General features: G+C 46.1%; 1 protein-coding gene across 1 annotated transcript in view; it reads left to right on the top strand.

The window, feature by feature from the left end:
* The window catches only part of GALNT10 (polypeptide N-acetylgalactosaminyltransferase 10), a 213910-nt gene that overhangs the window by 159241 nt on the left and 36007 nt on the right, over positions 1 to 18662 (top strand). The window contains exons 5-6 of the mRNA XM_082725139.1: positions 10571 to 10756; positions 14767 to 14950. Coding sequence (XP_082581265.1) covers positions 10571 to 10756; positions 14767 to 14950 — 370 coding nt within the window. The remainder of the gene's footprint in view (positions 1 to 10570; positions 10757 to 14766; positions 14951 to 18662) is intronic.

The raw sequence follows: 18662 nt of genomic DNA, 5'->3' as shown, positions 1-18662 counted from the left end.
CGGTAACAGCTGTTGATAGAACCCGGGTGCTGCAGGGTGGTGTGGGGGGCGGGGGGGTGTGTGGTTCTGAGCGGGAGTCCTCACTGACAGCCTCACAGAACCAAACAGCCGACCTTGCAGTTGCTGGAAATCCTACCTGCTACCGGGTTTTGTCTTAATTGGGGTTTCATGCAAACTGACACACGATTTGAGTGCAAGTAGTTACTCTGGAGGAGATTTCGAGAAACACCAGCAAGAGAGTGAGGAGGTAGGAATGGAATGGAAGGCCCGTGATGGCACCGCTGTGCGCCATTCCCACGGTAGCCCTGGGTTACCAGTTATCCCACCCCAGGAGCAAGGGAGCTGGGCGGCCTTGACTCAGGTCCACCCGTGGGTGCAGAGAGCGCCCAGCAGAGGCAGGTGAGAACAGATGCTGAGGAGGTGTAGACGGGGTACAGGCATCCACCTAGGAGCACCCTTAAGTGCTCTTCTGACGTCTGCCTACAGCCTTACCGTGACACCGCTCACCTTCGGAATCAACCTCACTCCTTCTGGACAGCCCTGACTCATCATTAAATAAGGCCAGTGAGAGCTAAAACGATTCTGTATTGCCTTTCAATCCAAGCAGGCCGCGAAAGAGGAATGAAGATGTGCCACAAGGACTGCTGCCTCAGGGCAGACAACTCTCCTCAGTCCTGGCACTTTGATGCTGAGCGAGAATACAACCTCAGAGCCTTTCTTAACACAGCTTTAGGTATCTGTTACAATCATTAACTTAGGCACTTCAGCAAAGCCTATTTCCCATTCTTGTCCTAGTGCTTAGGAAGCCGGGAGAAATCCCAGGGTGGAAAACACCACGTCGCTGTAGGATTCTGGGCAGGAAGACATTTAACTTCTCTGGCCCTCCCCCTTCCTCTCTGGGTGGAATGAAGGACCTAACTTCATTTGTGAGGTGGAGGGGAGGACTAGTGCAGTGGGAAGAGCCTGCTCTTGCGTGGTCAGGTGGGGCTGGGTTTTACACCTCGGCTTGGTCATTGATTGGCTGTGTTCCTTGGGCGGGTTACATCACCCACTCTGAGACTTGGGGCATCTTCTCTAAAATGGGGCTGTGATGCCCCGTGTGTAGTGTTGTTGTAGGCATCAGAGATGATGTAGATGAAGCAGGGAGCTCCATTTGTGAGCCAGGGCTCAGTAATTGTTCCCTATAATTGTCATCATCATAACCATCATCATCTTCGTCCAAAGTCCTTCCAGCTCTGAAATTCTGTGACTTTAGGGAATGTGCTCATCCAAGAAGACAGCACGGTAAAATAAGGCAACAGCCCTGATTTTGTGTAAATGTATGTTCTGATAAGGACAGGAGGAGCATAATTGCCCCTAAATAATTGCTCCGATTTCGCCACAAGCTGTCAAAAGGCCCTAATTGGTCGATCTGTAATGACTGCGGCCATCTGCGTTCAGGGTGATTTAGCGACGGGGCTCTGCCCAAGCCAGGCCCTCGATGATTAGAGCCGGACAGGGTAGTATTTCACCCTCTGATGGGAGTAGTGGTGTGTGGGTGAAGGAGATTATCTCATCCTCGTTTTAATGATCAGCCAAGAAGCAGCGCTGGTCACAGACAATGACTATGGATTTTTTTTTTTTCCTTTTTCTTTCAAGCTAGTGTTCCTGCCCGAACAGCAGCATATCTGGAGCGTGATCATGCCTCTTGCTATCTTGTTTCACTGCCCAAGAAAGTCTCTTTTGGAAAGATTTAGTCCCTCAATTAGGGCAAATTGATTTCTGCTTTCTACAGAGTCGCTGTTCCAAAGCGAAGTGGTAGAGGGCAGGAGGCGCCATATTAATCTTGGCGAGCAAGCGAGAAGGCGACCTGGAGTATTTTTCAGCCTTCCAGCACACTTGTGTACGTGTAGATAATCTTTTCTCTGCGTATTGTGTAATTGCTCCGACCTGCAAGGCACCAGGCGCTGCAACACAAAACACACTTCAGGTCTTGGAAGTTTCTGGAGACTTACATCAAGGGACCAAGGCAGCATCCTGAGTGTTCCATGGCAAAGGGGAGACTTACATCAAGGGACCAAGGCAGCGTCTTGAGTGTTCCGTGGCAAAAATGGTTTTAAGTGGCACCTGAGATGATCCCCATTGGTTCAGAGACTTTGCATTAGGCCGCGCTGAATCATGTGGCGAGAACATTTTCTTTTCAGCTCGCATCCATTTCTTCTGATTACCTCGGATGGAGAGTCTCGGTTGGTTGCCCGTATCTCCCTTCTTAACAAAGAGAGAGGACAGACCATAAGCTCCTAGTTGTGGGGAAGCAGGAGGTTCTGGCTAAAATCGAGTCACACTGTTTTGCTTTTATTTGGACTTTTTATTTATTAGCTCTTTTTCACAAATAGTACCAATTTCCCATTTATGGTGTTTGTTTCTCTTTAAAATAAATGCAATTCAATAAAAATGCTTAATTTACAAAGGTGAGTTGAGGGTGCCCGGGTGACTGAGTCGGTTAAGCGTCTGCCTTCAGCTCAGGTCCTGAGCCCAGAGTCCTGGGATCAAGTCCCATGTCAGGCTCCCTGCTCTGCGGGGAGTCTGCTGCTTCCTCTGCCCCTTCCCCAACTCGTTCTCTTGTTCGCTCTCACTCTCAACTAAATAAGAGCTTAAAAAAAAAAAACTAAAAAATAAAAAGGTGAGTTGATTTTTAAACTAAATAAATTGTAGTAGGGTAGTGGAACTGGCAAAAATTGTAATATGTGATTGTGAGAACTTGGGGAAACACGAGAAGGGGGAAAGCATCATGTTTCTATAGAAAACCAGTGATTTACTGGCTATACAACGTCAGGCAAGTTTCTTAGCTTCTCTGAGCATCTGTTTTCTCACCCAGTCAAGGGGACAGAAGCACGATCCAGAGTATGATTTTAAGAAGCAAGAGGGGATCAAATGTGTGAAGTTCCTTTGCAGATTATAATCTGCCTTACGTAACAGTGAAAGTGATTCATTTCTTTATGGGGTTAGGAAAAAAAAAAAGGGTCATTGAGTTCTGGCAGCCAGGGGATTCTGGTTTGAAATCAGGCCTGTTTTTAAGTATATGTCAGAGGAAGGTTCCTTCCCTTCTCTGGACCTCAGCTTTCTGTCTCTAAAATAAAGAGACCGAGGGGCTCCTGGGTGGTCCAATTGGTTAAGTGTCTGCCTTCAACTCAGGTCATGATCTTGGCGTCCTGGGATCAAGCCCTAGTTGGACTGCCTGCTCAACAGGGAGTCAGTTTCTCCCTCTCCCTCCCCGCTCCCCCTGCTCATGCTCTCGCTCTCTCTCAAGCTAATAAATAAAATCTTTTTTATAAAATAAAGAAACAGAACCACTCTGTTAGTTTGCAGGCCTGGCTGTGCATCAGAATCACTTACTGCCCCGGGCTCAGCAAGTCAAAGCCCTGGGATGGTGCCCAGCACAGCTGCGTTTGCAGCCAGCCCACCTGCTGATTCGACGCACCCCGGACTTTAGAAGGCCCTTCCAGCCCTAACCCCGGATGGAGTGAATTTAGAGCAGGATTTGGGGCCTGGGTTAGGGAAGGGGATCACCCAGTAGCTCTGGTCACGTGCGAACTGGGCTTATGTGAGGTCTGGGTCCAGGGCCCTGCAAGACCTTCTGATGCAAACCCTGATTCAGGCCCAGAGGAAATCAAGGACGGGCCCACTGTGCTGGGCATGGGAGCACAGCCCAGTTCTCCTGATTCCCGGTCAGCTCCAACTTTCCCAGCCGAGCCAGAGAGAGAACAAGTATGTGTTTTGACCAGTATTTGTTTTCCTTCAGATTTTCATTTAAATTCTAATTAGTCAACACACTGCAATACTGGTTTCAGGAGGAGAGCTCTGTGATTCAGCACTTAACGTACAACACCCAGAGCTCATCATAGCAAGTGTCCTCCTTAATGCCCATCAGCCATCCAGCCTATCCCCCAGCCACCTCCTTGCATCAACCCGCAGTTTGTTGTCCATCTTTAAGTCTTATGGTTTGTTTCCCTCTCTCCTCTTTTCCCCCTCCCATATGTTCATCTGTTTTGTTTCTTAAATTCCACACATGAGTGAAATCATAGGGTATTTGTCTTTCCCTAACTTATTTCACTTAACATAATACTGTCTAGTTCCACCCACATCGTTGCAAATGACAACATTCGTTTTGATGGCTGAATAATATTCCACTGTGTATATACCATGTCTTCTTTATCCATTCATCAGTCAGTGGACGTTCGGGCTCTCTCCGTAGTTTGGTTGTTGTTGATAATGCTGCTGTACACATCAGGGTGCATGTGTCCCTTCGAATCTGTATTTTTATATCCTTTGGATAAATATACCTAGCAGTGCAATCGCTGGATCATAGGATAGTTCTATTTTTAACTTTATGAGGACCCTCCATACTACTTTCCAGAGGGACTGTACCAATTTGCATTCCCACCAGCAGGGCAAGAGGGTTCCCCTTTCTCCTCATCCCTGCCAACACCTCTCTTTTCTTGTATTGTTAATTTTAGCCATTCTGACAGGTCGGAGGTGGTAGTTTACCATGGTTTTGATTTCTACTTCCCTGACGTTGAGTGATGATGTTGAGTATCTTTTTTTATGTGTGTGTTGGCCATCTCGATGTCCTCTCTGGCAAAATGTCTATTCATGTCTTCAGCCCATTTCTTAACTAGAGTATTTGTTTTTTGGGTGTTAAGTGTGATAGACCAATATTTTTTTAATTGAGGTAAAAATTGCAAATAATGAAAAAATGCACAGCTGTGTTAAGTACACAATTCCATGAGGCATAACAGGTATGTACACCTAAGAAGCCAACACCCCAGTCAAGGTACAGAAATTGTCTCACCCCAGAAATTTCCCCCATGCTCCTTCCAGCCAGTCCCTATACCTCAAGGCACACTGCTCTTAATTCCATCCTCAAAGATTATTTTGGCTGTTGATGAACTTCAGATGAATCATACATTAAGTTTTTTTGTATCTGGCTTCTTTGGTTCAACATAATAATTCTGCAATTCATCCATGGGGTTGGATATATCAAAAGTCTGCTCTTTTTTGCTGAGTGTAGAATCTATTGTATGACTCTACCATGACCTGTGTATCCCTTCACCTGTTGGTGACATTTAGGTTGTTTCTAGTTGGTGCTACTATAAATAAAACTACTATGAAGCACTCTCATTTGGGGGGAGGGGGTATGTTTTGTTTCTCTTGGGTGAATAACTGTAAATAGAATAGCTGATAGAGGACACCTGCCCATTTACTTTTTTTTTTTTTTAATTTTTTATTTTTTATAAACATATATTTTTATCCCCAGGGGTACAGGTCTGGTGCAGCCACTCTGGAAAACAGCATGGAGGTTCCTCAGAATGTTGAAAATAGAGCTACCCTATGACCCAGCAATTGCACTATTGGGTATTTACCCTAAAGATACAAACGTAGTGCCCATTTACTTTTATGAGAAAGAATCAAACAGCTCTTCAAAGTGGTTGCACACTTTATATTTCTTCCAGCAAGGAGTGAGTTCCAATGGTTCACCTCTTCCCCAGAAACTGATATTTTTCCCATTTTTCCTTTTTGTCATCTGGGGAATGTATAGGGAATGGCATCTCAGGCTTTTAATTTGGGTCATGATTTTCATATACTTATAGGCCATTTGTATGTCAGTTCTTTTGTGAAATGTATTTTTGTGAAAATATTTCAACGTTTTTTTGCCCAGTTTTACATTGGTCATCTTTTTATGATTGATTTTGTCAGAATTCATTACAAATTCTGGATACAAGTCCTTTGTCGGGTACGTGTCTTACGAATATTTTCTCCCAGACTGTTGCCTGCCTTGTCATTTTGTTACTGGTATCTTTTGAAGATCAAGTTCTTAATCAAGTCCAGTTTATCAGTTTTTTTTTTTCTTTTATGGGCTAGTGCTTTTTATATCCTAAGAAATCTTTCCCTACCCCAAGTTCACAACGATAATCTCCTAGGTTTTCTTCAAGAAGCTTTATAGCTTTAGACTTTATGTTTAAACCGGCCATCCATCTAAAATTATTTTTGTGTATGGTATGAGGTAGGGGTTGAGGTTTGTCTTTTTTCATGTGTCTACCACTTATGCTAGCACATGTCTTATTTTTTTAAAGTTTTTTATTTCCATTCCAGTAGAGTTATCATACAGTATTCTGTTAGTTCCAGGAATACAATACAGTGATGAGCAATTCTATACATGACTCGTTGCTCATTGTAAGTGAACTCTTCCTCCGCATCACCTGTTTCCCCTGTCTCTGCACCCCTTCCCCCCGCCCACCTTCCCTCAGGTAACCAGCAGTTTGTTCTCTGCAGTTCAGTCTGTTTCTTGGTTTGTCTTTCTCTCTTTTTTTTTTCTTTGCTCGTTTGTTTCGTTTCACATTTTTGAAAATTCTATAATATCTCATTGAATTTGCCTTGGTGGCCTTGTCAAAAATCAGTCAACGATATATATATATATATATATATATATATATATATATATATATATTAGGTCCACTTCTGGCCTCTCTATTCTATTCTATTGACACTTTTGTTTATCCCTTGCCAGTACTACACTGTGTTGTTATTTTGACTTTATAATACATTTTGAAATCAGTGTGAGTCCTTCAACTTTGTTCTTTTTCGAGATTGTTTTCACTATACTAGGTTCTTTGCAAGTTGTCAGTTTCAAAACCTGCAGTGATTTTATTGGGATTGCATTCAATCTATAGACAAATTGGAAGAGAATTGACTCTTTAACAATATGGAGTCTTCCAATCTATATGTATGATTTATGTCTCCATTTATTTGGGTCTTTAACTATAGGAAGCTCTTTTATAAAGGGTATTTTTATTGTGCTTCCCAATTGTTCTTTGCCAGTACATAGAAATACATTTTTTTTTATTTAACAGCCTTAACCAGATACAATTTACATAATGTAAAAATCACCCATTTTAAGTGTTCAGTTCAGTGTGTTCTTAGGTGAACTTACCCAGTTGTGAAACTATCACTATAATCCAGTTTTAGATGTTTTCATCACTCCAGAAAGCTCCCTTGTGTCTGTTTGCAGTCCCCACTCCCCACCTAGCCCCAGACAACTGCTAACTTTCTTTCTGTCCTTATAATTTTGCTTTTCTATAAATTTCACATAAATAGAATTATATAGTATCTGGACTTATGTTTCTGACTGCTTCAACCCAGCATACTGTTTTTAAGATTCACAATCATCAGTATTATTGCAACAGCTCTTTCCTTTTTTATTGCTGAATAGTATTCCATTGTATGGATATATTTGTTTATCCATTCATCAGCTGATGGATATTTGGATGACTTCCACTTTGAGGCTGTTTTGAATATTGCTGCTGTGAACATCAGAGGACAAATTTTTGGGTGGGCATGTGTTTCCATTTCTCTTGGGTATTTACCTAGGAGTGGAATTGCTGGGTTATATGGTAACTTTGCTTAACTGCTTGAGGAACTGCCAGACTCTTTTCCAAAGTGCCTGCACCATTTTACATTCTCTCCAGCAGTATATGAAGATTCTTATTCGCAGTCTACATTTATTATCTGACTATTTCATGATAGCCATCCTAGTGGATGTGAAGTGGTATCTCATTGCGGTTTTGATTTTCATTTTCCTGATGAATAAGGATGTTGAACTTCTCTTCGTATGATTATTGGTCATTTGTGTATCATCTTTGGAGAAGTGCCTATTCAGATCTTTTAACCATTTTTTTTAAATTGAGGTAAAATTCACATAACATAAAATTAACCATGTTAAAGGATGCAGTTCATTGGCATTTAGTACATTCACAGTGTTGTGCAACCATCACCTAGTTATAGTATGATTGATCAGAAGGAAACCCCATAGCCATTAAGTAGTCACTCCCCATTTCTCCTTCTGCCCCAGTCTCTGGTAATCACTGATCTGCTTGTGATCTTTATGGATTTACCTATCCTGGAATTTCATACAAGTAGAATGATATAATATGTGACCTTCTGTGTCTGGCATCTGTTACTTGGTGTATCATTTTGAGGTACATCTGCATTGTACCCTGTATCAGTACTTCATTCCTTTTTTATGGTTGAGTAATATTCTATTGCATGGATATATTTCATAGTTTTTTATCCACTCATGAGTTGATGGAAGCTTGGATTCTTTCCACCATTTGACTGTTGTGAATAGTGTTGCTATGGATGTTCATGTATAAATAATTGAAAGATTGCTTTAGCCATCCTGAATCCCTTGATCTGTTCCATAAATTTTAGGATACAGCTTGTCAATTGCCAATTTTTGCAAAGCATTCAGTTGTGATTTTTTTAGCTCATTGAATCTTTAGCTCAATATGGGAGGTATTGCCATCTTAACAATATTAAGTCATCCAATCCATGAGCAGGGACTATCTTTCCATTTATTTTAGTCTTTTATATGTTTCAACAGTGCTTTACAGCTTTCAAAGTGTGCAGTTTTTACTTCTTTTCATTTAATTGCAAATTGCAATGGTATTCATTTTTAATTGCATTTTCCAGTTGCTTTTTTTAATCTGCCAGTACATAGGAACACAATTAATTCTTTAAGAGTTGACCTGTATCCTGATATCCTGCTAAGTGAACCTATTAGTTCTAGCTTCTTTGTAGATTTCCTAGAATTTTCCTGTCATCTATAATAAAGATACTGTATCCTTTTTCTTCCCAATCTTTATGCCTTTTATTTCTTTGTCTTGCCAGTTCCACTGGCTAGGAATTCTAGTACAGTGTTGAATGGAAGTGGTGAGAGAGTATACAGTCTTTATCCTGACCATAGGATAAAAAGCATTTAGTATTTCATCATTAAGAGTGATACCCAAGAACAAAGAATCCAATCAAGATATGGGCAGAGGACATGAACAGACATTTCTGCAAAGAAGACATACAGATGGCCAACAGACACAGGAAAAAGTGCTCAACATCTCTCGGCATCAGGGAACTATAAATCAAAACCACGTTGAAGTACTACCTCACACCAGTCAGAATGGCTAAAATTAACAAGTCAGGAAATGACAGATACTGGCAAGGATGCGGAGAAAGGGGAACCCTCCAACACTGTTGGTGGGAATGCAAGCTGGGGCAGCCACTCCGGAAAACAGCATGGAGTTTTTTCAAAAAGTTGAAAATAGAGCTACCCTATGACCCAGCAATCGCACTACTGGGTATTTACCCTAAAGATACAAATTAGTGATCTGAAGGGGCACGTGCACCTGTATGTTTATAGCGGCAATGTCCACAATAGCCAAACTATGGAAAGAGCCTAGATGTCCATCAACAGATGAATGGATGTGGGATACACAGATACACAGACACACACACAATGGAATACTATGCAGCCATCAAAAGAAATGAACTCTTACCACTTGGAACGATGTGGATGGAACTAGAGGGTATTATGCTGAGCAAAATAAGTCAATCAGAGAAAGACAATTATCATATGATCTCCCTCATATGAAGAATTTGAGAGGCAACATGGGGGATTTGGGGGTTAGGGAAGGAAAAAATGAAACAAGATGGGATCAGGAGGGAGACAAGCCATAAGAGACTCTTAATCTCACTAAACAAACTGAGGGTTGCTGGGGAGCCGGGGGTATGGAGAGTCTGGTTGGGTGAGTAAACCTGGCGATTCACAGACCTGTACCCCTGAGGCTAATAATACATTATATGTTAATTAAAAATTTAAAAATTAAAAAAAAAAAAAATCAAGAGACACCAGTGTTAAGTCTGGGACTTTTAGTAAAAAGAAACTACCTTCCAGATATATTTAGAACAACTTTACCAAGCAGAAGGCAGAAACCCAGCCTACATTAGAATAAGCAAAAAGAGAAATTTGTTTCACATGTAGTAAGATCATGTAGGAGTCAGCCTGCCGGGAGCACAGGGGAATCTGGGGAATCAAAACTGCCATCAGGATCATTTCCATCTCTACTCTTCTTACACTTACTTCAGTCCCAGCAGGAACCCCGCTTCCCACCTCTCATCACCTCATTTGCCAAAGCTGTCAACAGCACCTCCAGATTTATGGCCAACCAACTTAACAACTCTAGTAAAACGCATTTTTCCATGGTACCAAAAAAAAAAAAAAAATTCTCAAGTGTTCATTATTTGAAGCTACTGGAGTCACGTGGCTATCCCTGAACCAATTACACTGTAGGCAAGGAAATGAAAGGCCCTGATTGGTTGGGCCCGTGCCACATGCTCCTGCCCTTTCGGCTCCAGAAGTTGGAGTGAGCTGCTCCTAAGAAGAAGGGGTGGCAGTTTCACAAAGCAACTTCGGAGTACTGTTTCCGGAAAGAGAGGGACTAGGTCCCAGTCATGCTGCGCACCCTCTCATAGAAACGAGCTCTGTGTGTTCCAGGCCCAACACTGTCCCTGGACCACTTTTGGCTTCAGTTTTCCCATGTAGGGCGTACAGGTGTTGATCCTGCGTGTAAGGGCCAACGAGGCACCCAGCGGGAAAGCTGCGTCTAAACTCTAAAGTACAGGCACACGTAAGGGAGGGGTGGCAAGAATGGTCACTAAGCAGCTGTTTTTACCTGTCTGTCCCCTTCTGTCCCTCTCACAGAGCACCTGAAGAAGCCACTTGAAGACTACATGGCTCTTTTCCCCAGTGTGAGGATTCTTCGAACCAAGAAACGGGAAGGGCTGATAAGGACCCGAATGCTGGGGGCCTCGGCAGCAACGGGAGATGTGATCACATTCTTAGATTCACACTGTGAGGCCAATGTCAACTGGCTCCCCCCCTTGCTCGGTAAGTGGCCTCCCAAGGCTAGGTAGCCCCAGCTTTCTGCAGGGATCGTCCACACAGCTTCCCTTGGCTGCTTGAGATGCAGCCAGCCAGCTCAGGTGCCCCCAGGATGCAGGAATGCCCAAAGAAACCTTAAAAATTCACTCAAGCCCTGTCCCTTCATTTTATAGAGAAGAAAGCTGAGAGGGGAAGTGACTACAGCACACTAACATCTACTTACATGATTGCTTCCCCCAGATCACTTCAAGCTTTATTGGAAAGCAAGCCAAGGCTGTCTATGGTAGGAACCAAACTGTAGGGGACATTATCCTAGCAACTTAGAATAGTTAACCTTCACAGTACTGCTACCAAGCCAGGAAACTTGTAAGCATTATCTCCAGTCCTCACAAAACCATGCCAGGTCAGAATTGTAGAAGAATTTGAGTTTCAGATATACCGGGTGACTCAGTATTGTTCCCTTAGGGTCGTAAGTGTCAAAGTCACCATCTGTCTGGCCCCAAAGTCTGTCCACTCTCACAACACCACACTGCCTTCCCTAAACTCCTTTCCTCTCTGGAGAGTTTCTGTCAGCTATCAGAGAAGGGCTGTGGACAGAGTAGCACGATCCAGCAGCCATCCACCACAGCCTTGCAGACAGAAGGGAGGCATGAGGTTTGGATTCTGGGCGGTGAGGTGCCTCATAGCTGGCTGAGGGAGAGGTCTGAGTTCTGCAGAGCTCAGATTCACTGAAGGCCGTGAGCTGGAGCTAACAGGAGGGCATGGAGGAAATGACCCATTGAGACCGGGAATCAGGTGAGGGACAGGGACAGAGGCAAATCAGAGAAGAGTTGTCAATATAGAGAGAAGCTGAACTCCTAACACATGGGTGGGTATGCTGTCCACAACAGAGAGCTGGGGACCAAAGGGGACTAAAGTTTAGGGTCAACGTGAGCCTGCATCAGAATCACCTGAAAGACTCCTTAAAACAGAGCGCTAGGGGTGCCTGGGTGGTTCAGTGGGTTAAAGCCTTTGCCTTCAGCTCAGGTCATGATCCCAGGGTCCTGGGATCGAGCCCCAAGTCAGGCTCCCTGCTCAGTGGGGAGCCTGCTTCCTCCTCTCTCTACGCCTGCCTCTCTGCCTACTTGTGATCTCTCTCTGTCAAATAAATAAATAAAAATCTTTAAAAAAACAAAACAAAACAAAACAAACAAACAAACAAAAAAACGGAGTGCTGGGCCCACCCTAGAGTCTCTGACTTAGGAGATCTAGGGGTACGGCCTGAGAAGCTGCATTTCTAATCAGCTCCCAGGTAGTGCCCACGCTGTTGCTCCAGGGACCACACTTGGAGGGGCCCTAGTTAGGCCACCAAGCAGAGGTGAAAACTGGAAGCAAAACCCACACAGTTTAATGGGATAATCCAGCAAATCTGTTCTCTGACACCGATCAGTGTGGAACCTCATGCTTCTGACCCCAAGGGTCCAGGATCCCACCGGGTTAGGAAAAGGATGTAACACAAATTTTCTGGTACACTGTTTATTTAATTAAGCCAAGAGGTGTCTGCATCTGCCTCTCGTTACTGAAAGAGAAAAAGGGAAAGAGGAAGAAAAAAAGCCTCACCATCAATCACCTAATTGACGGTGCTGAAGAAGAACCCATTTGTTGGGTTATCCAGTGACTCATAAAGAGAAGCAAGTGGTGGGGCGCGAAGCTGAACTGGGAGCCTAAATAGCCCTTAACTCTGTTTCTATGGAAATACATGAGGGTAATTGTCATAATCTGCAGAATACATGGAAGAAACATGCTCCCTCTTTTTATTTTTTATTTTTCCGATAGAAACATGAACGGGTGGTATAGAAGTAAAAGTCTGTCCCTGTTCAGATGAGCAGCCCACAGTGCGCATCAGGGCTTTTGTCTCAAAACCGGGAACAAACACCTCCTTGGCGTAGCTCACTCTGCCTTCTGTGGCAATGAGGCATTCCTGAGCCTGAGAAGGGTTCAGTACCCCCAAAGGAAAGCCACTGTTGATCCTCATTTCCATCACAACTACTCTCCTCCTCATCGTCATCATCATCATCATGATCATCATCATCCACATGGCTCTGCTAGTCCCTTAGCTTTTTAACGACACAGCCACATTTGAATTTGATGGGTATGGGGTAAAGCAGACAGGCCAGGCATTATTATCCACATACAACAAATGAGAGAACTAAAGCACCAAGAGAACGAGGGAGATGCCCAGCTTCTGAGCTTCTTTCCGCAAGCCTGGTCACAGACCATGTATGCAGCGTGCTGATGGGATGTGCGCGTGTGTGAGAGGCTGGCTTGAGCATGTTGGCCCCACTGTCCCACTCGGTCTTCACAGGGACCCCAGGAGACTAGTGTTGTCGTTCTCCATTTTGTCGGCATGGAAACCAAGGTTCAGAGGCATCAGATAACTATCAAGGTACTGCTGTGCATAGGTGATGACTTCAGGGTCTGGACCTGGGCATTCTGTCCCCCAGCGAGTGCAGCACCCCAGAATGCTGTCTGTCCGATGCCACCCTTGACCTACCACCTCCCACAATCAGTCAACCTCCAGCAGAGCCCTGTGTCCTGGGCCCAGAGCCTCCATAGGAGTGAAATCCCCTGCACGGCCCTGAATAATTGGGAAGGGAAGCACTTCTCTAGATCTTTCCTTGGAGAAGTTTCTTCGACTTCACTAAGCATCACTCGGGAGCCCATTCACCAGGCAGACGCAGGCTCCACCCCCAGAGATTCTGATTCAGTGCAGCTGGGGCAGGGGCAGCCCTGGCGGGCTTGTAAACCGCGTGGGTGCACTGGCACTGGCAGCCAGAGGACACGCTGCTGAAAGGAGCATTTCTCAATCTGTTTTGATCATGGGCCACAGTTAGAAATACACTGGACATCTCAATCCGGTACTCAAACACACACCCATGCAGCAGGATTAAAACACTTTTCCTGAAGAAGTTATTTTTCACTTGGAATGCACCCTGACAGTCAGTATTCTTATTTGGTTCATTTTACAGATACACTGAATCAGTTTCATGAACCACCTATGGATCGTGTCTTGCAGCTTAGAAAAAGGCAAGAAAACTCTGTTTGATGAAGCCTGAACCCTAGGCAGCTGCCAGCCTCCACTGGCCCTACCAGGGTCCACTCTCCAAGCCTTGAACTTGACTGCTGGCCCAAGACAGGCCCCTAAGCACAGCCCATTTGCCCCTTATGGCAGATCATCTTCCCCGATCGCTGGCATACCCCAGCTTCTTCGCAGAAGGAACATTGAAGAACAAAGCCAACCAAAGCTTAAAATTCTGGTTGGTAGGTTGAGCAGAGTGAATCAGCTTCTTCCTGACTGAAAGGGGACCATGAAAGGCCATCCAGTTAGGGAGCCCACCCGCCATCTTGAATCCCCTAGCCTAGAGAATTCCTGCAGAGCAGAGGTCTGCCAGGCCCCACTTGCACGTGTCAGGTCATGAGGGACTCATGACATAGCCCATTCCCTCTTCAGTAGTTGCCACCATTGGAAGAATTGAGCTGAACTCTCACAGGGAGGGCCACTCAGCCACCGACCATAGCTACGAAGTTCTGAGAAGCTCTCAGCAACACGTGCCAGGATGCCTAACTACTTTGGGCCACAAGTCAAGGTTAGGACCTGCAAGGTAGAGCCTGACAGGCTAGGACAGGAGGTCTCCCTGAAGAAAATGAGCCTCTCTCCACCATAGTGCTGACCATTACAGGCGACCGTGCTGAGCACCTCTAGCTGTCACGGTGTCTGGTACTCAGCCACCTGAGACTCGGAGCCCCTTCTCCCTGTTTCACAAAGAACACTGGGGCTCAGAGACATTATTTATGTGGCTCACGGGCAGCACGGCTGGGATGGGAGGCCTGGCCCATCTTCCTTAAAGCCTGTGCTCTCCCTTCTTGGGATTCTCAAATTCCAGTGTTCAGAGAATTCACTCAGGGCACATTAAAAATGTGAGTAAGCTGCAGAGTGGGGTCCCGCCTCCCTAACGGGGATCTCTTGGCTTCTTCAGACCGTATCGCTCGGAACCGCAAGACCATCGTGTGCCCGATGATTGACGTGATTGACCACGATGACTTCCGGTACGAAACACAGGCGGGGGATGCCATGCGGGGCGCTTTTGACTGGGAGATGTACTATAAGCGGATCCCAATTCCTCCAGAACTGCAGAAAGCTGACCCCAGCGACCCATTTGAGTAAGTACAAGCGACCCAGGCTGGTCCCAGTGGCTGACCCGGTGACCCCTTCCCAACACACCCAACTCAGGATCACCCCCTCTCCCAAGAGTATGGAGCATGGGGACAGGGCCGACATCCCCAACAGGAAGCGCAGCCCCTCCCAGCCTGTCCCAGAGCCTCAGCTCAGGGAGCTCCCAGCTGGCCACCTCTTCTTTGTCCATGTCTGTGGTTGGCCAGACGGCCCATAGGGGTGAGCCCAGTGGCTTTGTCCCTTAAGTCTAGTGCACAATCGTAATCCCTGTCAGCAGCACCAGCAGCACAGGCTGAACCCTTGCTAAGTGCCAGCTGAGTGCTGAGCACGTTGTGTGCAGGTCCTCTTTAACCCCCCACAACCACAGGTAGTCAGAATTATTCTCCATCTTGTCCAAGCGGGGGCACAAAGGCTCTAGGGGGTGAGGCAGCTTTCCCAGCTCAAGTGGGTCAAGGCTAGATTCGCACGCAGGTCTGTCTGCCTCTGGAGCCGGGTCTCCCATCCTTTAGTTACACCCTCTCGGAAAGATTAGGGAAGTGTTCGGGAAATCGCAGCTTGTCCCATGGTAGAAGTTTGGAGTGTGTGGAGTGGACCTGTAATATCCTAGAATGTGAAAGCCAAGGGGACCACTAGGTAATAGACTACAGCCCCTTGCAGATGGGGAGACTGAGGCCCCAGGGAGGGAGGGTGCAGCTGACTTACACAGTAAGTTAGCAGCCAGACCAGAATTAGAGCCAGGGCCTCTCAGGCGCCTGTCCTGTGCTGTCCTGTGGGCCACTCTGGCTCCCCTGCTGGAGGTGTGGAAAAACCTGTGGAAAGCCAATACCCAGCTTCCTGGCTGTATTAGTTTCCTAATTATAAATGATCACAGATTTACTGACTTACTAAAACAACACATATTTATTCTCTTAAAGTTCTGGAGCTCAGATGTCTGAAAAGGAGTCTTCCTAAGCTAAAGTCACCATATTGGCAGGGCTGTGTCCCCTTTGGATGCTCTAAGGAGGAATCCATTTGCTTGCACTTCCTAGTTTCTAGAGGCTGCTCACTCCTTTGGCTCTTGGTTCCTTTCTCCATCTTCAAAGTCAGCAGCGTAACACCTCCAAGTCTCCCTCTCTCCCCCTTCCCCCCACCCCTCCCTCTCAATCCCTCCCCCCTCCCACTCCTTCTCCCTCCTCCATCCATCTTTCATCATCACATCCCCTTCTCTCACTCTGGCCCTCCTTTCATGTCCGAGGACCCCTGTGATTGCACTGGGACCACCAGGACAATCTCCCCATCTCAGATCCTTCACCTAATTATATTTGCGAAGTCTTTTTGCAAATGTGACGTATTCCAGGATTCCAGGAGGTTGGCATTGGCTTCTTTGGGGACCATTATCCTGTGTACCACACCTGCTTAAGCACAGTTTAACCCCAGTGAACCCCAGCTTCCCTGTGCCTCATGCTTCCCATCTGAGAAGGGGGTCATTACTTGTCCACATACAATCTTCACCAAGGTGCCCTGGGTGGGGTACGGTTCTCCACCTTTGCCTGATGCAGACCCTGCTGCTCACAGAGGACATGAGACATGCCCAAGGTGACATGGGCTACAGAAAACAGACTTTTCGGGGTGACCAGAACCCCTTTTGGCTTGCACTCGTACTGTAAGCTGACTTGTAGGCCCTACATTTGAAATGTGTGTAAAGATGGGTCTCGCATGTTCATCTTCTCAGTGCAGGATGAGGAAAGAGTAAGTCCATTCCCCACAGCTGCTTAGTGGCAGAGACCACCTCTGGTTTCCTCTGGGGCTCTCCCCCGTGTCTCCCAGTAGGCATCAGGCCTGCCCTAGGGCAGTGGCGCTCAACCCTGGTTGCACACTGGTGTCACCTGGGGAGTTTGTCAAACAAACAAACAAACAAAACCCACCAGCCACCCCCAAGCCCAGTTGCACTGGATTCTGGGGCTGGGATTCAGTATCCATGCTCCTTAAAGCCCCAGGGGATGCTGGTGTGCAGCCACAGTTGAGAGCCATTGGCCTAGATGCTTCCTCAGCGACTCTCCACCTGTTGTATCCTGATTCTTTCCAGAAGTGTCTTTTCTGTAACTGTACTTGGACAAAACCCAGGGGGAGGCCACTGGAAAAATCCGGGTCATTTTCTGCACACCCCTCCACGGGGCCAGCCAGCAGGCAGTCTGTAGGCACAGGGCAGTAGGATGATGTTTAAAGGACCCAGGCTTTGGTGGCAGCCCCTGCTGGAACCGAGCCTCGTCCACTTAGTGCCTGCCCTTGAGCGGAGAAGGTAGCATTTCTGAATTTCAGATTTCTCCATCTGAAAGGGCGGCTAGGAATAGAGTTTTGTGAGAGTCGGAGATGATGTCGGGAAAGCGGGTGGTAGACACTAAACACAGAGTTGTTGTCATTGTTGCTGAACACAGCGGGAGGGGAGGCCTCCCTCTGGAGGCGAGCCTCCGGCATCTAAATGCCTTAAGGCTAATATCCTCCCGGTTCCACAGCAGCTCCTTGGCCTCTGACCCTGGTTTCCACCCAGGCTGATTTCCCTGTACAGAGTCTTGGGTTTGATTTCCCGTGAACCACAAGGCTCCAAAACATTCCCTGCCCCTCCAAGGCCGGGTGTTTGCGGCTCCTGCCAAGAAAACCCCAAACCGCACAACCTGCAGGAGACAAAGGAAAGTTGATACTAGACACCTTATTTTTCATAATACTGGGTACTTTCAGAAATATAATGGCAATGCGAGCTTGGAAACACAGCTACGCATTCATTGTGTAGATGGGCAGACCAGCCCAGAGGTGTGCAGTCAGCACTGTCCGTATATAATGCGAGCTGCAAAAGTACTTTCAAATTTCCTAGTGACCACATAAAAAAGGTAAAGAGAAGCAGCTAAGATTCATTTTTGTAATATACTCTGCATAACCCAGTATACCTAGAATAGTCTCATTTTAACATGTGACCCACACTTCAAAATTGGGTTTGTTTTTTTTTTTAAGATTTTCTTTTTAAGTCATCTCACACCCGGCATGGAGTTCAAACTCTCAAACCCAAGGTCAAGAGTTGCAGTCCCACTGACTAAGCCAGCCGGGCACCCCTGAATTTATTAATGAGGCCTTCCCTATTTTTTTTTCACACTAAGTCTTGGAAATCCAGGGCGTATCTTACGCTTCCAACACATCTCAGTTCAGAGTAGCCACATTCCAGGTGTTTGGCAGCTGCACATGGCCTGTGGCTGCTGTACCAGGCGACACAGGGTTAAGTGGTTAAACGCTTTGTCTCAGATCCCACCAAAGGTAAAGGAGAGAGGAAGCTGGAGGACTGGCTTCCCGACCCCGATCCCCTGTCCTGGTCACGCATCACCTGCCTCTTAATGGCTCCTGCCTGACAGGAAGAATTGTTTTGTGGCCCTGAGGGGTGTGAGTTCTGGCAAAGATTCAAGATTCAAAACCTTCTTGGTAGCTGTGAAGCCTTGAGCAAGTTACCTGTCTGTGCTCTGGTTTCTATATGCATCAGCAGGGTGAGAAGGACAAGGCCTATCTCAGGAGGTCAACACGAGGAGTAGCCGTCTTATTAAAAAATTAGTTCAGGCAAGCACCTGCCACATTTGAGCCCTCAGTGAATATTCAAGGGGCTCTTCTTTGAAACGAGTCCCTCCTCTGCTGTCAAGGCTCACCTGCTAAGGGAAGCTTGGGAGGCATGTGGGTTAGCTA

The sequence above is a fragment of the Mustela nivalis genome (genome assembly GCF_964662115.1).
Source record: "Mustela nivalis genome assembly, chromosome: 3".
Classification (NCBI taxonomy): Eukaryota; Metazoa; Chordata; class Mammalia; order Carnivora; family Mustelidae; genus Mustela; species Mustela nivalis.
Note: the sequence above shows the minus strand (reverse complement) of the source record. Positions and strands in the feature narration are given on the sequence as shown.